The 23,253-nt window shown below is 42.5% G+C and overlaps 2 protein-coding genes across 2 annotated transcripts in view; both read right to left on the bottom strand.

Moving 5' to 3' along the window:
• The window catches only part of vsir (V-set immunoregulatory receptor), a 445,816-nt gene that overhangs the window by 47,125 nt on the left and 375,438 nt on the right, over positions 1 to 23,253 (bottom strand). The window lies entirely within an intron of this gene.
• The window catches only part of plpp4 (phospholipid phosphatase 4), a gene marked incomplete at both ends in the record, with an annotated part of 88,957 nt that overhangs the window by 9,833 nt on the left and 55,871 nt on the right, over positions 1 to 23,253 (bottom strand). Inside the window, 3 exons of the mRNA XM_083774914.1 lie at positions 10,246 to 10,370; positions 10,817 to 10,880; positions 16,675 to 16,765. Of these exons, the coding sequence (XP_083631040.1) occupies positions 10,246 to 10,370; positions 10,817 to 10,880; positions 16,675 to 16,765 (280 nt within the window). The remainder of the gene's footprint in view (positions 1 to 10,245; positions 10,371 to 10,816; positions 10,881 to 16,674; positions 16,766 to 23,253) is intronic.

Here is a 23,253-nt window from a genome sequence, read left to right as displayed (position 1 = left end):
TGGCCAAGGTAGTGCAGACACAAGGCCATCAGTTTGCTGCCGCTGTGGCGCGCCAAACGGCACCCATCAGCTGGCCGTTTGTCACTCCACCCCAAAACAGGCCAGGAATACTAAGGATGCTGAGGTGTGTGTGTGTGTGTGTGTGTGTGTGTGTGTGTGTGTGTGTGTGTGTGTGTGTGTGTGTGTGTGTGTGTGTGTGTGTGTGTGTGTGTGTGTGTGTGTGTGTGTGTGTGTGCGTGTGCGTGTGCGTGTGCGTGTGCGTGTGCGTGTATGCGTGCGTGCGTGCAGCCCTGCAGAAAGTGCAGCGAGGAGAGAGGGGAGAGAAAAGAACAATGGAATGGATGTTTTTGGCAGAAAATGTATATTTTAGTTTGAGTCATAGTCACCTTTCATTTAGTTTTAGTCACCCGGAATGTTTTAGTGTTAGTCTAGTTTTAGTCGGTTTAGTCGACTAAAATGTATTTTGTCGCCTTGATGCCGTCGTAATGGCTGATTTTACACTTGCTGAAAATAGTTGGTCTACAAGCTCACAACGTGTCTCAGAGCTTGTAGATCTGCTACAGTATTTTCAGCATGCAACCAAGTGTAAAATGACTTGTGTCTTTTACTTATTGTCCACTAGTCCCTTCCTTTAACATTTTAGTCTAGTTTTTATTTGTTGACAAAATTGTCAATATATTTAGTCTTAGTTTTAGTCGTCATAGCTTAGTTGTTTTTTAAATATAATTCAAATTTGTATTTGTTTTTAAAAATCGTACAGGATTGTTCTGGGGACCTTCCAATGACGCAACAGTATTCTGGCAGCTGTAACAAGTCCAACCTTTATAATAGTGAAATAATTTTTTGATATGCCAGCGACAGCAGTTCTGTCCCCTAATAGACAGAGCCGCGGATCCCTGGGCAACGTCAATCCCACCCATTTCTCAAGGAATTCCAGTACTCTACACCAGAAAGGGTATACTATGCGACAGTCCCAAATCATATACATATATGTGCCAATTTCTTCTTTGCATTTCCAACATGTGTTATTATCCGTGATTCCCATTTTACGGTAAGTAATCTAGTCAGTGTCAAATAATATCTATGAATAATCTTATACTGAATACATTTCCCTCTTGCTTCTCTAATTCCACTTCCTACATTTGCTATAATTGTTCTCCAATGCTCATTTTCAATGTCAACCCCCAAATCATTCTGCCAAATCTATTTGAGACTGTCACATGTACCTCCCAGCAGTAGACTGTCACATGTACCTCCCAGCAGTAGACTGTTACATGTACCTCCCAGCAGTAGACTGTCACATGTACCTCCCAGCAGTAGACTGTTACATGTACCTCCCAGCAGTAGACTGTCACATGTACCTCCCAGCAGTAGACTGTCACATGTACCTCCCAGCAGTTCTTTTGACATGTTGTAAAAAACAGATGCAGTATGAGCTTCATGTGGTAATTTTAGATTATTCAGCTAGTGAATTTTCAACAGTATCAAGAGTACTGCCCAGACAGTGTCTCATTTGTAAATATTTCCTCTTTTAGATCTGAGTAAGTTATAAAAGCCCCATTTTCAAATAGATCACCAATAGTATTAAGCCCTGCTGCTCTTTCTGCAGCGGTAAACTAGGAGTTGTTTTGACGACCTGCAGTATAAATCTCTGGAATAGCTTTTGCTAAGTTAGTGTGTTTGTGTTGTATTATATTGGGCTCAGCTGTTTTTTGTTGTTGTTCTTTTTAGCTTGTGTTCTGACTGTACTCATTTTCACTTCACTGTTTTTGATCTATTTTCTTTCTGTTTTTAACAAAAGCCCAGGGACGGGTGTTGCAAATCAGCATAAACTATAAACACTACGATACTATCTCAGTTTGACTACAATATACCACAATATCTATCCCAATCATACTGTATAACACCAGAAAGAAAGACAAAGAATGGATAATATTGCTGCTGACACTGGTTTTTCTAATGACACGTCATGCACCTCATATATGGGCTATGTCAATCATATTGGCATACAATCATATTGTTCAAAATGTTAGGGAGGGACTAGTGGAGAAGAGATCCAGTAGAACTAAATGTTAGGGAGGGACTAGTGGAGAAGAGATCCAGTAGAACTAAATGTTAGGGAGGGACTAGTGGAGAAGAGATCCAGTAGAACTAAATGTTAGGGAGGGACTAGTGGAGAAGAGATCCAGTAGAACTAAATGTTAGGGAGGGACTAGTGGAGAAGAGATCCAGTAGAACTAAAAGATAAGTCATTTTATGTTTGGTTCAGCTATTTTCAGCATGCAACCAAGTGTAAAATCAGCCAACACGACGCCATCAAGGCACTGACAAAATACATTTTAGTTGACTAAATCAACAGTAGATTTAGTCGTTTCCAGATGACTAAAATATGACTAAAACTAAATTAAGTTTCATTCCAAAGACTGACTAAACTAAAATAAAATTGTGCTGTCAAAATCAACACTAGGGTAAATGCAGTAAGCAGCACCCCTCTTGCCATGTATTTCAGTTAGGTTGTTTGTGGGTTATATAAATCAAAGTGTTTCCACTGAAAACCATTGTCATCATGGCTCCTCATGTTTTCTTCTAGTTATTATCTGATAGACGTAAAAGAAAACAATCAAGGGTGAGAATCCTTCTTTCACAGAAGATATTCATTAATCCTACAGTGGAGCCACAAGTTACTGCATGAACTGAATATGAAATGGGCAAGCAAAATGGGTAAGCAAATTGTCGCAACAGGACAATGTGCTTTATGATTTGAGGCTATACCTACAGTATGAGTATAGATTACTGCATTGGCTCATCTCACGTCACAACAAATAAATAATAATAACATCCTAATGAAATAATAATTACATTTAATCAAAAGTGCATACAGAGCAAGAGGACAATAACAGTAGAGAGAACAAATTAAAACAGAAGGTAAACAAATAATGGCTGTGTGTGTGTGTGTGTGTGTGTGTGTGTGTGTGTGCGTGTGCGTGCGCGCCCGCGCGCGCACGTGTGTGTGCGCGTGTGCTTCTGCCTGCGTGCGTGCGTGCCGGGGAAATTTTACAGTAATCATACGCTACTTAGAGATGAAGAAAGGAAATGTGGCTAATACGATGAGATCGAGTGACGTTTTTTTTTCTCCACGATTTTGCAACCCATTTTTTCAATTATCTAATGTAATCCTGGGCGCTACACTTCCTCCACCATTTGTCCCACGAGCATTGTCTGAACTGGGCAGAACGGGATCGACTCCAGTTAGAACCACAACTTGGTTGAACCTGGCTGTAACCTATTGTAGTCTGTAGCCTACCCTAACGTTATTGTAACATAATCTGAATGACAAATGCTATATGTATAAGAGTAGGCCTATACGATGCTAAAATTGAAAAGGCACCTAATTTTTCTCTCTCACACTTTCTGACAAGCAGCTAGATATTGTCCAATAGCCTACATTTTGTTATTCAAATATAGTTGATTGCTGTGATATCAATCCGACGGCAAATGATCATTGAGTAACGTTAGCTCTGACTCGCACATTATGTGAGATCATCTATGTTTTCCTGAACATTTCCTCCATTTAACTTTTTTCCGAAGCGACCCCTTGACCCCTGTATGAAAATCTACTTTTAACATTTGTCTGGTTGCTAGGCAACCTCTCCGTCACCTAGGGCTGGGTGCTATAACCGCAATATCGCCATACTGCCGGTATGTAACGCATCGGGTTCATTACCGCGGTTAAAAAAAGAAAAGAAATGAAAAGTGTATCATAATAAACAGACACAACAACACCAGAGGGAGTTCAACAAACCATGTGCAACCCAGATTCGGCACAAACAAGGATTGATTCATTGATTGATTTAAATATTTATTAACATTTTGCAGAATTACACTACATTTCAAGCACAACTCAATACAAAGACTGTTAACTGCGAGTGGACGACCCAATAAAGTCTAGTTTACACTTGTTTACAAGAGGGTCCAACTAAATTAATTTCACTCCTATGCCACAAAAATGTGGAACGCCCTACCAACTGTCATTCAGACATGTAAATCCCTTGACTCCACCCACCCCCACCCACCCCTTTTCCCCCTTTTTACCTCCTTTATGATGATTTCCTGTTTTTGGCTTTATAGAAGTGCATAGTGTACAAAATGATATGATGAATTGAAAACGGTGGACCCTCTTGTAAAGTGTAATGCGTCATGGTGTCGTCCACTCACAGAGTAACAGTTAACAGTTTTTGTATTGAGTTGTGCAAATGTACTGTAATTCTGCAAACTGTTAATACAAACTTAAATCAATCAATCAAGCAATAATGTTAACTCATGGCTTGGGGACAGGGGAGGCGCGCATTTGCTGCGTGGTGTGGACGACTGGAAGTTGAATCTTTCAATTCATCATATATTAAATCTATCATCAGTTAACTTGGAATTTGTTTAATAATATATGGAAAGACCGTTTGGGTCGTCAGACATCAGGCATCATCAGGGCATCATGCCTGATGAAGGTCTGATGACCCAAACGTTGCTCAATAAAGACAGTGTGCAGGATTTATTTTCCTCTACTTCTCAGTTCCAGTTATCCGACGCACGTCCATTGTAGGTGTGCAGAAGGACTTTTTCTTATAGTCAGTCAAAAGATAAAAACTGTTCTGTCCGTCCTGTGGCTGTCTGTAAAGCTCTCTCTCTCTCTCTCTCTCTCTATCTGACAGACATCAATACAACGTTGAAACCTGTTACAACGAGGCTACACGTTTAGCCTAATCTCTCTCTCTCTCTCTCTCTCTCTCTCTCTCTCTCTCTCTCTCTCTCTCTTTCTCTCTCGTCGTATATTTCATCTGACGGCCTGATCTGAGCAATGCACCTGAGCAATGCATGTACAATGCATGTACAATGCATGTACAATGCATGTACAATGCATGTACGATGCACCTGGCTGTTACAATAGCGCGAGGTATTAATATTCGCTCAAAACAAAATCGGACAGTGTTTTATATTAGGCTACTCCAAACCAGACCCACCTATAAATGTTGTGACATCAATGGGATCGCAGGGAAAAGACGCTCAACACAACTTGTCTTGGTCTGAAATGATGTGAAATCCGTTCGCTTTTCCCCCCTTTTTTTTTACAGCGGGCTGCGGGAGATGTCCGACGCAGTTGATTTTATTGACACCCGAACACGTGTTGCGGCATTGACATGCCAATCTTTCCTTAATAAAACTGTAGTCCATAATATCCGTTCCAAAACTCTGTTGGCCTGCACCCCCTAGCTGTTGCCTCCTCCTGATAGCTGACACAACCCCCCCCCCCCCCCCCCCCCCCAAACGCCCAGAATTGTTATTTGGCCCAAAATGATTTATATATATATTATAATGACACAATCAAAGACCGGATCGTTTGCAGCTGGGGTTAATTACCTCGCGCTGCGCAAGGGTCTTCACAATAGCGCTGTTAATTTAATTTTGGTATCCATCCGAGGATTGGATGTGATTTGTGATTGTGTCACATCAGAAAGGTAAACAGGGTGAGCTAATGATGTTATTAGCCGATCTTTACAATGGCGGTCTCCATGCCGGTAAAGCGGAAATGAAACTACCTATAGTGAATATGCCCTGGCAGGGTTTAACTACCTTCGGCAGACAAAGAGTTAACACAAATACAGCGTAAAAGGGAGGTGAAATTTGCACAAATACTGCAGACCCTTAACTGGGTACGCAATTCCGGCCTGGCGGCGATCCTACTTTCTAGTATTGACTGTAAACACTCTGTAGTCTGGCCAAAAAAACAGCAGTCAAGGGTTTATGGTTTAAAAAGAAAATCTATTTAGCAATAATTTGTAATGGCTGCTCAGAGACGAGGTTTAGATTAATGTTCGGTGTGTTAAGAATAACAAGTAGGCAATTATTAAGCTGAAGCTTATTGGTATGTGCTTTACTTTATTTTGCTTGGTTTATTGCTGTCTGGTTACAGGTACACTGTGTATGGGTGGGTTTGTTTTTCACTTTCTACATTCTTGTCTTATCCAATTTCTGTTACTCACGCACTTACCTACAGGGAGAAATAAAAAATCTAATCTCAGAAAATCGAATCCGCTGAGCTTTGGAATGCAATATATCTTGGTGCAAAAAGACTGATGTCAGGCCTCAGATAAAATGTTTGTCTGTCTGCCTTTGGCTACCTAAGAAACAGTCAGTGTCATACTGTATATCTTATCACATCACATACTAAGTAAATAATAAGTAAAAAAATTAATAAACAAATAAGAGGGCACTATTTTAGGGAAACTTATATGCGGCGCAGTTAGTGGGACGGTGCACAGATGAGATATGATGACACAGACAATATTTGGTATTTTCAAATTTTCATACCATAGTATGGTTTGATTAGGCTGAATATATTCTTATCAGAGGATGTGATGCAGGTGGATCAAAACATCGGCCAGTGAGTCGATATGATTCCTCCAACTGCGCCTTGGTCTGCCCCGGGGTCTCCTCCCAGTGGGACGTGCGTCGAGGAGGACCTCCCTAGGGAGACGCCCGAGAGGCATCCTAACCAGATGCCCGAACCACCTAAGCTGGCTCCTTTCCAGGCGAAGGAGCAGCGGTTCTACTCCGAGTCTCTCTCGTGTGACTTCTGACCCTACAGTATCTCTAAGGGAGATGCCAGCCACCCGTCGAAGAAAACTCATTTCGGCCGCTGGACAATCTTGTGACTACTGTAGCTAATGCCGGTAGATCTGCATGGTCCAAGCAGGTGGGCAGTGGCTTGTGCAAATCGTAGTCCTTACTAGACAGACATACCACATACGGTAGCAGGTAAGAAGAACTATGCCACTATGCCACGGCTCATGCCAATCCACCTGCCCCCAAAATAGGGCCCCCCAAGTCTTCCGTCTGCCTCCATTCTGTCTGTCATATTCACTGGAAGGTCACACAGACAGGAAATTGGATCTTGTTTGCTGGACATGATGGCATATGGGTGCTCCCTGTCCCCACTGTAAAACACAGTGGTGGGAAAGGTACTCACATGTTTTACTTAAGTAAAAGTATCAATACAGCAATATAGAAATACTCTGTTACAAGTAAAAGTTCGGAATTCAAAATGTATACTTGAGTAAAAGTACAAAAGTATTGGCATCAAAATGTACTTAAAGTACCAAAAGTACAAAGTACTCATTATGCACAATGTTCCATTTCAAGTTTTCAAATGTATAAAAATCTCTTGGTAGCAGATCTACAAGCTCACAATGCGTCACATCGTGACGCATTGTGAGCTTGTAGATTGGCTATTTTTAAATGGCCGAAATGTGTATAGACACTTTTAGACCGCACTGGCTGCAATTCGGAACTCCACATTATTGCACTTCTCTCAAACATATTGCACCCATCACCCACATTGCACCTGCCCATCGTGATTAGCACACCCCAAACATTTCTCTTTCTCTCCCCAGGTGGAACTACAGTATTTGGTTGAATAACAGCGCATTCAACAATAATGACTGTGCAAAATACGCTGTCCAAGCTACTAAATACCTGTACATGTGCAAAATAAGAAACAGAGGACCTCTCTGTTACACAATCAATCAACAGCTCTCTCAATCACAGGCAGACTAACTACACAACAACATGAGGCCATTAGAGCTGGCTTGTCGTGTGTGTGTGTGTGTGTGTGTGTGTGTGTGTGTGAGACGTGTGTGTGTGTGTGTGTGTGTGTGTGTGCGCGCGCCCTTTCGCACAACTACTCCACAAACACATCCCTTCTCAAGCCATCTTAGTTGAGGAGCATAGGGATATTTTACACAAATTTGTCTAAAAGCACACATTTTGCATGGATGTACGTAGCCCAGGACATGCTCTAATGATTTAGCTACGGCGCTGAGCCGGCAACCTTCAGGGTCACCACAGCCAAATCCACATGTCCACCATTGACAACCTATATAAGGCAACATTTTCTAAATGTCATTATGCTTTAAGTAGCATGTGGGGGTTTTCAGGATTCTGAATCCATTTCCAATTAAGCATTAGTTTTGCAAGAAAAACATTTATTGGGCTAAATTCAGCCCCAAATGTGCCCAAATATGCTGACCTCATCACATTTGTGAAAAAAAAACAAAAACTAATTTGACCACATGCTACTGTACTTAAAGCATAATGCAATTTAGAAATGTTTGTTAAATTGTCAATGGTGGCCGTATGGATTTGTACTGGAGCTTGCTTTTTTTTATCCTTTTTTCCGCCTGCCCGTCAGAACACAATATACTAGGCAGTTTTATAATTGACCTGTACTGTACTTTCGTTTGAACCCATTGTACCCATTCTACAAAGTACAAACTGAATCAAATTTCCAATCAATCAATATAACATTTGCAGCAGCATTTTCCACAGGGACCTGCCGGCCGTAAGAACACACTACAGACATAGACATTTGCAGTTCAGTTGGGCATAGCACCCCTCAAAAAACAGGGTGATTCTTTGTGTGCATAGTTCCCATCATGTTATTTTTCCAAGAAAACAAAGACAGGGAAGAAGGAGAGGTGTAAGGAGATCAAGCCAGGAAAGAACATTTAGAAGCTTGTTGCACAAACAGCACACTCGTAGGGTCAGAAAAGATGTCCGGTCAACCCATATGAAGTGTTCAGACACCCATTTGCAGTGTGAGAGTGATGTTGTTTTCTTTTCAGAGTCGCAGAGTTGGCATCAGAAATCTTCCAAGAACAACAGAACTGTATTCCATGCCATCATTCACAATCCATGTATAGCAGGGGTGCCCAAAAGGTAGATTGCGATCTACCAGTAGATCACAGATCACATGACATGCCCCTATAATATTGAATTTAAATATAAAACGAATGAATGAAGGTGACTTGATTGATGAGTGTTGGTGTCTGTGGTAGAATTACAAATTAAATACTAAAAACCTAACCTATTCCATTTCTCCCCTTCTATTTCCCATTCCAAGCACATTTGTCTCATATGTAACGCCACCTCCGCTATTCCAAAGACCCCTCAAGTACATATTTAAACTATTTTCAGCGATAGTATAATACATTTCTCCGTTGGGTAGATCTTGTTCAGCTGGTCATTTTGAAAGTAGCTCTCAAGTCAAAAAAGTGTGGGCACCCCTGATGTATAGCAAAAGCTTTGACAATGGCCCAGGGATCCTGGAAGGTGTCAACTCTTCACAGACTCTTCTGTTCCGAGTTTCCATACTCGAAGAAGAGCAAAAACGACCTCAACTGCAAAATGTTAAGGAATGGACAGGTCATCTCAGCAGCCTGTCAGCTTGACAGCCTGTCAGAGCTGTCAGCCTGTCAGCTCTATAGAGTGTCGCAGTCCCGCCCCCTTTCCAGACCCGTAAAATAATTCCCCGTTCATTTTCCTCATAGACTTTTCAAAAAGTATTTATTTAAAGACGTTTACGCTGTGGACAAAGCCAACTCGGATTGTGACAAATCATGACAATAAACTTTTGGGCCAATCAAATAATTAGAAAGAAGAAAAACAAAACAAAAAGTGTTGTAACCTGCCTTTTTCAAACATTGAAGACGAAGGTGAGGACGCAAATTCTGATTGGCCGGAATGAGATGATGTATGATGATGTACGATGATGATCCCCCCTCAATTCACACGGGTGTGATTTTTACTTTTTAACTGTGATCATTGTCATCATGTGTATACTCTCTCTGATTAATTCCACATCATCTTCTAATCTATTCAATACAGTGTATGTGTAATGTTGATAACACAATGTCAATATTGAATGAAAGGGGAACAGTATTATAAGAATATAATTGTAACAGATGGAAATGCCTATATCCTTCCTTTTTTGTTGTCCAATACAATATACTATAAACAGTGATGTTCAATGCACTATTGTAGGTAATGTCAGCTGTATCTTTTCTTCACTAGGGTGAGTATATATTCCTGGAGGTCACTGACCGATCTCTCTCCACAGTATATACACCTCCACATAGTACCACCAAGCAAGTAGCTGTTGGACAGAAGCAAAACCAGCATGTTGAATTATTCAACATGCTGCAAGACTCAAGATGGATCAGTTGTTTGGTGAGATGTTCTGAAACACACACACACACACACACACACACACACACACACACACACACACACACACACACACACACACACAGCAAACAGCCCATATGCCGTTAATGTGTCAGCTCTGATGTGTGTCTCAATGTGTGGCAATGTGTTCTCACTGCTGGCAGTTTGAATGGAGTGACTGTTACTCACAGGAGGAGTGGCTGCTTGGGAAGCTCTTGCGTCCCTCAGCCACAAGATCTGGCTCTCCCGTGCAAAGCATCTTAGCGTTCACCTGTCCATCTGGGAAGCAACGCTGGAAATAGTCTGGCCTGGGCCTGAGAGATACAAAACAAACAAAAAAATTACTTAAATTATGTTTGACACAAATTGTTCCCTTCTGTTCATATTCATGAATAAAACATGAGATGGTGTTTTCCTATACTAACTACACGTCAGAAATTCCTTTCAGATTTTTTTAAAGCGGTTAAAATATATTTTCTTAGGCTGTACAATTTGACTCTGCCTGCACACTATAATCACCTCTGCACTGATTTATTGCAAAAGGTTGATGTTTTGGTCGCAAGGACCTCTCAGAAGAGAAAGAGAGAGAAAGGTCCTTGGGGCCCAAAATGTCAACCTTTTTTCAATTAATCAGTGTAGAGCTTAGAGATCAACTTTTTTCGGTTGTAATTGGATCTTTGGGGGATTTGATTCCCCTGCACCACAGAAGAGCCAGCGCAAACCGTGTGTGTTGCCTTCAATTACCCTGTGCATACTGTACCTGCCAACAATCAACTTGATAGTGTTTGTGAAGACTCCATTCAAGGCCAGAGCCAGGGACACAGCTGGATGGGAAGGACAGATTAACACAATGTCATTTTTACAGTCAGTAAAACGTCAGTGTTGGCTTCAGAATTATCGTTGCAGAGAGACGGTATGAGGCTGACACTGCATTTTACAGCACACTAATTCGTTTCACAGATAATGCATGAAATGCTGCTGGCCAAACGTTTTAGCTCAGTTGTACCATGCAATGAAATTTCTGGTTCTGTGCCCACTCTTCGACATAATGAGCAAATAAAGCATCCAATTACAGGCTTCACGGGATTCGTCGCGGTAACTGGGAGGATTGGAATTTAGACACGATTGACATGTAAAATTGCTCTCATTATTTCTCTGCATTTTACGGGACAGAGGCATATAGTGGCTGACGCCTCTTAGGCTATGGCTGATTTTGAAGGGGGTTTGCGCTGTGTCGCACGCTGAAAATACCAGACCTACAAGCTCACAACACGTTGCGCTGTGACACAATGTGAGCCACGTAGATCTGCTATTTTCTGTGAGAGTAGTAGTACAGTTTTGCACACAGTATAATTCAAGCTTTTGGATCATGGTGGAAGAGTCACGTTTATAACCTCAGCCCCCCCCCCCTCCCCAATTTACACAGGGGATTACAGCTGTCTCCCATGGTGCCTATTAATGCTGCTGCCTATTCATAACCCGCTCTAAATTAGATCCCACTGAGAGTGAACTGTTAACATCAACCAGGAATGATGTGAGTGAGGTGATAAATGTCCTCATTAGCAACCTCTCTGCTGGTTATAGGAAGGGGAAGGTCCAAGGAGTGTCTTGACTCCTCTCAGTGGTGCTATGAGAAGCAGATGGCTACTTTATTAGAGCTCGCTCTCACTGCACACGAAGTGCCGCTTCATCAAATAACACTTCTCCATTCATACTTTGTCTGTACTTAACCATGTCTGTCGCTGGTTGACAGCTTGGTGTTGCATTGAAAGTGTACACTACAGGCATTGAATTACAGTATATGCAACTATATGCCCACTGTGGCTTGTCATCGATCAGACAGTGTCTGCCTTCCGCATTCAAACCCAGCAGTCTGTAGCCTAGTAGAAGTGCCTGCGCCCCATGCAGCCCTATGTCACCATGCAGCCCTACAGTATATCCCCATGCAGCCCTATGTCCCCATGCAGCCCTATGTCCCCATGCAGCACTATGTCCCCATGCAGCACTATGTCCCCATGCAGCCCTATGTCCCCATGCAGCACTATGTCCCCATGCAGCCCTATGTCCCCATGCAGCACTATGTCCCCATGCAGCCCTATGTCCCCATGCAGCCCTATGTCCCCATGCAGCCCTATGTCCCCATGCAGCACTATGTCCCCATGCAGCCCTATGTCCCCATGCAGCCCTATGTCCCCATGCAGCACTATGTCCCCATGCAGCACTATGTCCCCATGCAGCACTATGTCCCCATGCAGCCCTATGTCCCCATGCAGCACTATGTCCCCATGCAGCCCTATGTCCCCATGCAGCACTATGTCCCCATGCAGCACTATGTCCCCATGCAGCACTATGTCCCCATGCAGCCCTATGTCCCCATGCAGCACTATGTCCCCATGCAGCACTATGTCCCCATGCAGCCCTATGTCCCCATGCAGCACTATGTCCCCATGCAGCCCTATGTCCCCATGCAGCACTATGTCCCCATGCAGCCCTATGTCCCCATGCAGCACTATGTCCCCATGCAGCACTATGTCCCCATGCAGCACTATGTCACCATGCAGCCCTATGTCCCCATGCAGCACTATGTCCCCATGCAGCACTATGTCCCCATGCAGCACTATGTCCCCATGCAGCACTATGTCCCCATGCAGCCCTATGTCCCCATGCAGCACTATGTCCCCATGCAGCACTATGTCCCCATGCAGCCCTATGTCCCCATGCAGCACTATGTCCCCATGCAGCACTATGTCCCCATGCAGCACTATGTCCCCATGCAGCCCTATGTCCCCATGCAGCACTATGTCACCATGCAGCACTATGTCCCCATGCAGCACTATGTCCCCATGCAGCACTATGTCCCCATGCAGCACTATGTCCCCATGCAGCACTATGTCCCCATGCAGCACTATGTCCCCATGCAGCACTATGTCCCCATGCAGCCCTATGTCCCCATGCAGCACTATGTCCCCATGCAGCACTATGTCCCCATGCAGCACTATGTCCCCATGCAGCACTATGTCCCCATGCAGCCCTATGTCCCCATGCAGCACTATGTCCCCATGCAGCACTATGTCCCCATGCAGCCCTATGTCCCCATGCAGCACTATGTCCCCATGCAGCACTATGTCCCCATGCAGCACTATGTCACCATGCAGCACTATGTCCCCATGCAGCACTATGTCCCCATGCAGCCCTATGTCCCCATGCAGCACTATGTCCCCATGCAGCACTATGTCCCCATGCAGCCCTATGTCCCCATGCAGCACTATGTCCCCATGCAGCCCTATGTCCCCATGCAGCACTATGTCCCCATGCAGCACTATGTCCCCATGCAGCACTATGTCCCCATGCAGCACTATGTCCCCATGCAGCCCTATGTCCCCATGCAGCCCTATGTCCCCATGCAGCACTATGTCCCCATGCAGCCCTATGTCCCCATGCAGCCCTATGTCCCCATGCAGCACTATGTCCCCATGCAGCCCTATGTCCCCATGCAGCACTATGTCCCCATGCAGCACTATGTCCCCATGCAGCACTATGTCCCCATGCAGCACTATGTCCCCATGCAGCACTATGTCCCCATGCAGCCCTATGTCCCCATGCAGCCCTATGTCCCCATGCAGCACTATGTCCCCATGCAGCACTATGTCCCCATGCAGCCCTATGTCACCATGCAGCCCTATGTCCCCATGCAGCACTATGTCCCCATGCAGCACTCAGCCGAGCAGTGTCGGTGACTTAGCGGCTTATTCATTTGTGCATATTCGATGACGCTGAAATGAAAGCTCAGAATGAGATTTGAGCAGTTAGCCCATAGACTGAAATAGAGCATGAGTTCTCACAGCGCTTTCCCTTTAACACTAGGACGTCGGAGCAGCCGTTTTGACCGATTTTGAGATTATATATATATATTTGATTGTGCCAAAGAATCGCATCGGGTCAAACCGAGCATGCAAACGAAAAAGTTTGCATGTTGTTTTCGATTGGTCCTAGAATGTCTTTGTCCTCAGGTTTCACGCTCTGATCACCGCCCATTAGCGTGCTTGTGTGTTTGTAAACACAGAATTATTCTACATGGCTATAGTATGGAGGAGCATTTGGGTTATACTTTACAGAAAATAAACAATTCGGGCTTTCATTTGGTATATAGATCGGTTGTGTAGGCCCTCTCTACGAAACGGTATCAAGTGAAAAGGAAATGTCGGGAAATCGGTTTATAGTGCAAAAGATTGGATATACGTCGTTCAAATACGGCCGTTAGCACTGTTAATTCAACATCCGGTGAGGGGAGGATACGGATTGTGTATGTATTGTGTATGGAAAGCAGCGCATACAGTGGGTGGGCTTTAGACCGGATGTAAGCCTTGCACACTAAATAGAAACCAGGCATGTCACATTCTAACTTCATTTCAGTTTACCAAACTATAATTATAGTGACGGTGTGAGCGCACGTTATTGTATAACAGCCAGAGCCAGGCACATTGCTCAGAGTCAGACGAAATACGACATTAGAGTTATATATTGTCATTTTTATATAGAGGGGGAAACATTATAGGCTATGTGTTATCGAACACAATGCACAATGTACTGTAGGATGTAGCATTTATTCATATTATACACAAGTAATTTAATTGAAAACAGCCTTTGACTAAGAAAGGAAAGAGGTCGCAATGTATTGTTTCCGTTTCGGGAGAAATAAAGTCATTGCATGACAGCGCTTTGTGAGCTGGCAGATGAGCCATTTTCAGGGGGCCACCATGATCAAGTAGAGTGGGGGAGAAAGGGGGACGTCGGTCGATTTGGCCGAAATAGCCAGACTCAGTAGGAGTGAATTTTTTTCAGACATTCTAGTGTTAATAACCCTTTGATAACTTTAAAAATCTAACGGGTTGGGGTCATATACAAGACCCTACATGGTCTCTGCCCGCCCCCCCCCCTAAGTGAATTCATTAAACGAAAGCCCGATAGGGGAATCAGTACCAGAGCAACAACTCAAGGAGACTGCGAAGTGCCGCACCGGCAAACAACATTTGGCCAAAATGTCCTCTCAGTACAGGGCTGTGTAAAATGGAATGGACTTCCTCTGCATATAAGGGAATGTGCTACCTCTTTTAAATACAATCTGAAAAAATCGTTGCTTGAAAACCAAAGCTGCAACCATTATTTTAGGTGTATGCTGTGTTAGAGAGATTATTAGAGTAAACCTACCCTAATAATAGTTTTATCTAATAGTTTAATCTTTTCTTATTTCTCATTCTTACTAGTCTTATTACGTTTGAAATGTACTAGGTATTTGTATGCTATGTCCTCTATGTCAGTCTAAATCTGGTATATTTACACTGCATTAATGTAATGTTCATCAATATACACTGTCCCGACCAAATAAACAAATAAAGTAAAGTAAGCTCTATTGTGGACAGGCTGATTAACTCAACTGGTTTTGTTTCCTCACATAGACCAGCGAGTCATTAACAGTGACACTCAGCCTATGGATAGGGGTTTAGAAAACATTATCTTTTAAGTAGTGTAATCAATAGGTCCATTCTGAATAGCCCCCGGCCAGCCTGTGACCCTGTCTGGCAACTTAAGCTGGGGGAAAGGGGGGCTACTAATGGGTTATTAGTTATCAGTAATGGAATAGGCCTGCTGCTCTCTATATTGAATCGTGGGCCGATCACTTTGCAGTTTGCACACATTAATTGACACTTTTATCAGCAAAGTGATTTTGAACTAGAAAATTGAGTGAATATTGACGAAAAACAATGTTCTGTGAAGCCATCATTTTAAACACGGCTGTAAATGAATGCAACTCGTCCAGAGTAGACTGCTCTATCTTGTTCTGACTAATGCTGCCTGTCCTCGTCGCAATAAAGCCTTGTATAGCAGCAGCTCTGCAGGCTGTAATGGGTCTGTTAAGTACTACACAGGACTGTAATCTCTACCCCGATGCACCGAGCCATTCCCATGCCCTCCACATCTTTCCGTGTCTCTTTAATTGGATTTGTGCTAAACTTTCTTAATGTTCTCAGGCACAGGTCTCCCTATGCACTGAACAGAAACAAGGAAAGGGCAGCATAAAAGGAGTGGCTGGAACACTGGTTGAAAAGGCACAACAAATGGCATGACATTTGAAAGGGATTTATATCTATAGCTCTCTTCATGGTGCCATATATCCTATTCATAATTTAACGGACTGTCTGTCAGTCAGTCAGTCAGTCAGAGTACTTCCTTAGCATAGAGCAAGACAGCTGCTCGCTTTCTCCACCATCTCACAGCGCCACGACGCACGGACCGCCTCAGGGAACCTAGCGCAGCACAGCCCTGTCCTCCAACCTCAATCTGCCCTGCATTACACATGCCAAACATTCTAACAATCATCTTAATTAAATTAATTTGCGTAAAAAAAAAACATCTCCCCGCAAATCACGTGTCACCAGTGTCTCCAGCTAAATGCATGGAGGTAAGAACGACAACGGGTAAGGACTAGTTAACTATAACTATGAATATCAGGGAAGGTTATTTGTTTGAATAAGAGATTCTAGTGGCACCTGAGTTGTAGTCAACGTGTGACCAACACTAAAGGAATAAGTCATGATGCAAGATATTGGATACACTTACCTAAACAGGCCTCCTTGATCTCTGTCTTATCTGTCCTCCGAATAATCTTCACCACAAATATCACTGCTAGTGGGGCGAGGAAAGAAATAGCCTGGGAAGAAAATGAAGACAACAGTATTTTCAATTATCCCATCAATGTTATAGATATGCTCTAAAACACTAATACGTCGTGTCGTGAATTGCCTGGGTTTTTGCCAGAATTAATTCATTGTAAACATGCTCATTTAACCAATCAGAAAACAAACATGCATTGCGTGTCTGAATTCAACACTGAGGCTGAATAATGTCCTGCACCTTGAATAATGTCCTTTAGTATAATACAGGGCTTGACATTAAGGCTTGTCCTGTTGTCCGGGACAACTAATACATCTTGTTTTTAATGAAACAAGTGCATTAAAAATGTACTTGTGTGGCGGACAAGTGACTCTTGGTTTAATTTTTTCTGTGACGCTCCTAGCAGCCAACAATATTTTCTGACATTATTGTCTGGCTTTCTTAATAATCACCGTCCATTCCATTTCAGGAAAACCAAACCTTGTGTTATTCTGTGGCTTGTTTCTTTACTTTCAATGGGGGGAAAACACTATGCCACTTATTATTTATTTTAAACGGCTACTGGCCATGATCACATCTTTCTTTGAGCTAAAGAAGTGATCAAACTTACGGCCCAATGATTACATGAAACATTTAAAACATGTTTTAAAATCAAATCAAGAATATGAATTACAAAAGCGATACGCTATTCAGCAAATAGACAGCCCCGGTCTATTGAGAAAGTATGCATGCTGATCAGTGGACTAAAATGTATGTGATCTGTCCACGTACGGTTAGCAGACTCACCTCGTCGGCATCTAAACTTAATAAATACACAGCCATAGATTTGTCCTGTCCACGTACGGTTAGCAGACTCACCTCGTCGGCATCTAAACTTAATAAATACACAGCCATAGATTTGTCCTAGCCTAATACTAAAACATTTCAGGTGACTAAAATATGACTAAACTAAATGAAGTTTTATTCCAAAGACTATGACTAAACTATAATCTAAATGTATACTGCGGAAAAAAAAACACAGCGACTGTGTGTGTGTGTGTGTGTGTGTGTGTGTGTGTGTGTGTGTGTGTGTGTGTGTGTGTGTGTGTGTGTGTGTGTGTGTGTGTGTGTGTGTGTGTGTGTGTGTGTGTGTGTGTGTGTGTGTGAGAATACAGGATTGATTGATTGAATACTGTACTTTATTAGGCAGAAATGTAAACGGTACAGAGTACAGTCAAACGCTTAGTCTAAAAGGATATCACCGAAATAAGTCCTTCCGTTCTTGTTTCCATGGGTCCGGGGTATTCAATTCATAATCATGAATCATATGCAATTTCAAATTGCATATATATTATTATTTTCATGATTCTGTGAGCTACCTCCGTGCCCAGGTAATTATTCGTGTCTCGGAAAATGTTAATTATTTTCAAGCCAGATTCAATTAATGTTCTCCACCTTAAGCAACAGCAGAGTAGGTCTCTGTTATTGTGTCACTAAACATTGCATTTCCCATGAGTGCAAAATCCCTGATTTATTTTTGCGCTAATTAATTTCAACTATCTGTGCCCTTGACAACTATGAAACATTTTCTTTCCATTCCACTCTGAATCTAGACGCAGCTGGGTTTCCGAGGCTAGATGCTGTTTAATACAATTATATAGGAGTTTTCTGTTTGGATGAATGGGCTGTCTATGACAAGTTCCACTTAGGTAGCACCTTGCTGGCAAGATAGCAGCCGTGTGCATATCGTCAATAAGGCTTAATGTAGGTGCGCACTGGACCTGTAACCCTGACCCACTATAGTGTATAGCTCCACTCCAATTATTAGGCTAATGTGCAATATAACAATTTACTTGTGTGGGACGAATAGTGTAGTGCTTTGGATTAAAGCACACCGTGAGAAAATTACACTGTATAGAAATAACAGCTTTAAAGGGATTGTGACATTAAAAAAAAGGTTTTGGAATTGTTCTTATTTTTTTTAGGTTTTCTAAGCTCAATTGCACCCAAAAAACATGAACTTTTAACATGCAGTAGATTTTCTGTGATCTGGGGTTTTCTGGCTCAAACAGGTGCTCTGATTTGCCTGCAGTTTGTGATGTAAGATCCTGCAAATCCCATATATGTCAATGGGATTTGCCAGCAGATGTCACTGTTTTCACTGTGTTGCCTGTTTTCATTGTAGCTCAAAAGGCTTCCAAACCCCAAAGAAAACTTCAGACCACAGAAAACCCACTGAAGTTCAGGTTTTTTGGGTGTAATTGACGTCATAAAACCTAAAAGAAAAAAGAAAAAGAAAAATAAATGAAAATGAATGTCATAAAACCTTTAAAAGGTAAAGTAATTAAATTCTCCAGTCGTGCTCAAACTCACTCTTAAAGACAAGCTCTTGCAATCTGAATTCATACAGAGAGATACTGTACATGCTCATGACTCAAACCAAGCTCACGTATATATTATATCTGTATGTTATACCACTGCTCAAAACTGGTCTCATAGCAAGGGTTCCATTAACCGGCTTAAATATAGTTTCACTTTGACTCACTCCAAGGTAGCCGACATGGAGAGACATAATGTAGAGCAATCTGTTAGGTACAGTAAGAAGCAAATCTCCAAGCTATACACATGACAAAGTGAGACATGTCTGCAGGCATTAATGTTGCCTATCATAATATAGGCCTAACAACATATGACTGCAAATGAGAGAAATGCAATCTGACTGACATCAGACAAGCCCATGACTACGTACATCATAGCTGGGGCCCGGGTATCCCTGTGCTTCAATTCAATTTAAATGTTATGTTTTATTTATACTATAGACAAGTGCACATTGGGCATGGCGTACTAGAGAACGATGCAAGATAATTTGCCAAATCAAGCTTAGGCTGGGGTTGCCATGGCTCATGAGCAAGCACTTGGGCTGCGTCCGAATTCATTCCCTATGCCCCATATAGTGCACTACTTTGGCGTTCCGCCATTTTGTTGTAGTGTCCGAATGTGTAGAGCATTTTTGCACCCTAACATAGTGGACTGAAGTATCCCACAATGCACCGGGAATTGTAGGGAGCATCCGATGGTCACTACAAAAACATAGCGAAGCAAATCTGCCCCATAATGCATTGCTCAAGCTCGCTCTTGAGCGCACATGCACGCGTTTGCGCACGTGCGCTGCTTCTGCATGCATGCGCTCATTGCGCTCCAACTCAGAAGAGGCAGAAGTTGAACCAGCGAAAGAACTCAACACAAATGTAGCCTACTTTTTAAACTTTCGTTTTTCCTTCCCTGGCGGATCTCGAAGCTACAGATCTCGAGACAAATGATCTGTGCATTTATTTGAAATTGTTTTATTTTATTCATAATAAATTACTCATTTGCAATAGTATTACTGATCCAGGCCCAGCGCATGACGTTAGGAGAGGAATCAGTTGCTTGCTGTAGAATATATTTGTGAGATTCTTTATCACAAACGTAGGCTAAATACATGCATGTGAGACACATTAATTGTGTCCGAACATATGTTTTATTAATATTCATTAATTCCTGCCATGAAAAAATATGTTATCTAACATTATTTAATTGAATTGCGATAAATACATTAAAACTTCATTATGTAGGCAGTCATTTATTGGACTGCTGTTTCTGTTAACACCAAACGTCCGTATTATTATTGTGAGCAGAGCTTGTAGATCAGCTACTTTTGGTAATTCTTTACCAAAAGTAGGCCTACCCGATACAAGCTCACAACACGGACGTCGCGTTGCTTATAGATCGGCTATTTTTCATAGGCCTATGTTATTTTAAAATAACCTTTTTATCATAGACATATAGGCCTAAATGCCTGCAAACATATTTTCATTAACCTATTTTTTCTTTATTCATTCATGAATTTAAAACTTTAAAAAAATTGTCCTTGCAGGGAGGTGACAGCCTGCAGTCACTTATTTGATACAGTCTGTTCCTAGCGAAAATTCAGCAGCAGCGTTTTGACTGGTTTCTTGTAGTCAGTTGATCCTTCATATCCAAATTAGTGAAACGGCCGGGATGATTTGTTTATTTTTCAAACAGTTCTTTATGAGGCGATCTGAAAAAACCTAATGGGGATTTCATGCAAATAAAAAGTACATGAACCCGCGGACCTACAGCGCCCTCTACCGATATTGACGTCAGAGTCGGTGCTCCCCATACAGGGAGTATTGTCCGAAATCATCACTATAGAGTAGTCTGGATCCCCGTATGGGGGGTAGGGAGTAGGGAACAACCCTAGCAATTCGGATGCAGCCTTGGTGTTGGTGGCAAGGAGGTTTTCCTCAATCTGACAGCAGTGCTATGATAGTGTGATGTGGTAAATTGGTAATGTGATAGTGTTATCAGGTACTCCTTCGAAAAACTCAAACCACTGCACAGGTGTCCTTAGGGTTTTAATTATAATTTTGTGTCACGTTTAAGATGTGAGTTATGGGGGTGGCCATGGTTAGCGTAAAGTGATGGTGGCCTTAAGGCCTATTCATAGTCTGGATCTTCGGTGGTGAGCTGACCATCGGAGCTGAAATAACGTTGAGCGGTGGTGAGTAAAAACAGAGAGAAGGGCTGGAGCGGTGGCGGTGGTTTGCTCTTCACCGCGGCTCGTGACGTCATGTTGTAGTTCGGTGGTCACCTCACCACCGAAAATCCAGACTATGTATGAGCCTTTAGACTGCTTGCTGGATTTTATAGTTGCCATGGAAACATGTTTCGGTCCTTGGAAAACATCAGTGGGGAAAGTTTTGTTGCTCTGATGTGGGTCTCTCCACTGATAGTGTTCAAATAATTGTGTAATTGCCTTGTTTTCTTGCTGGTAGAAAGCGACCTAGAGACATGACTAATGTTTTAAACATGGAAAATGTCATTACACAAATGGCCCTTAAGAGTGTGTGTGTGTGTGTGTGTGTGTGTGTGTGTGTGTGTGTGTGTGTGTGTGTGTGTGTGTGTGTGTGTGTGTGTGTGTGTCTGTGTCTGTGTCTGTGTCTGTGTCTGTGCGTGTGTAGCAGAGTGGCTCACAGCCTCTGCCTGATGGCCTCAAAAGTCTAATAATATCTCCCCCAGTCCATAGGGATATCCCTTTGGTCTAGTGGTTAAGTTGTTGGACTTTAACGTGGGAGGCCCAAGTTCGAATCCCGGGCGTTACACGTCCATGCGTGTCTGTCTGTCTGCGAGAGTGAGTGTGCCATTTTACAGGCATTCAAATCAAATTGGAGTAGTCAATTTGCCTGACTCTGGTTTCTGTGCAGCTGAAGTTATAACTTTCTCTCTTAAATAATAAATAATACATTCCATAAACCAGACACTAACACATTTTTGCTAATTTGTAATGGTCCTGATGTATAAATGGTAAAAGTGTCAAATATAAACAATAATATGAATACGACAAACTTTATTTTGTAACATACAATTAGAGTTGTCGCGAGCCATCATTTTCAAATTGAATGTCTGTACTTTACAGTTTTTCTCGGCACCAAAGAAAAGGGGATGTGCGAGGAATAAATGTGTAATAGGAATACATTAAAATGAGAAACTCTTGGGGCTGGCTCCAGGCTAGTACATCCTAATGAAAGTCTTAGTGAAATGTCACGTACGTGACTGGTAATCATTCCAGACTATTTTTATTCCCTGATAAATTTAAACCATTTCAGGGCCATTTTCAGTAAAATGACATGGATGGGGAGCATCTGCTGGGTGTCAGCATTCAGAACACTTAACGCAAAGATTCATATCATCACCAGGGGTGTCTTCTCTCTGCCACTGACATTTTAGCTGTCATTTTAGCTGTCATTGTGAGACTTCCATTGGCATTCAAGTTTGTGTTTTCTGTCATAATTCTTTATGGAAGAAATAATGGAATCTATATTGTAGTCAGTGCATTTGTGTGCCGCTTTTGGTTAGCCCATCGGGTGACTATAATGATTGTTAAGGGAAGCTTGGTTAACAATATTTATATTAAGCTATAAGAGACCTTTGGTTGTACCGTTTGAGGCAAAAGCTTGTAAATATCTAAGACCCACACAGGAGAAAACCCTTTACCTGTTTTGTGGCTGTCGGCCACCGGACTACTTGGGAACGATGCAACTTGATAACCTAATAATCCCTGTTGTCAACTTGTCATAGCACCCGTTTTAACTATCTGTCTGTGTCCCTTTTGTGCCCATACTGTATATGGAGATATATGTAGTATGTAATACCTGTTGTCATAGCACCCATTTTAACTGTCTGTCCCACATGGAGATCTCTGTATCTGTCTTTCTGCCTGTGTGTGAAGACTGCAAACTGACTGTGAAAAGTGGACTGGTTAAGTAATCAATTGGCAGGTGTGGGGTTGCCATTGCTATCAATTGGCTGAGGCAGAGGCACAGGTGAGGGCATTTAGGCTGATTAGGCCCACTGGCAGAGCCTGACCAGAGCCTTTTGTGGTGGTTCTGGAAAACCGTGGGTCACTGCACTTCCTGCGGGGGTGTGGAACACGTGTGTCAATTTTTAAGTCGGTGGGGCAAACGGTTCTCGAGTTACGTGCAT

This window comes from Protomyctophum parallelum (genome assembly GCF_964188405.1).
Source record: "Protomyctophum parallelum genome assembly, chromosome: 10".
NCBI classification, from domain to species: domain Eukaryota; kingdom Metazoa; phylum Chordata; class Actinopteri; order Myctophiformes; family Myctophidae; genus Protomyctophum; species Protomyctophum parallelum.
This window is presented reverse-complemented; position numbering and strand designations above follow the sequence as displayed.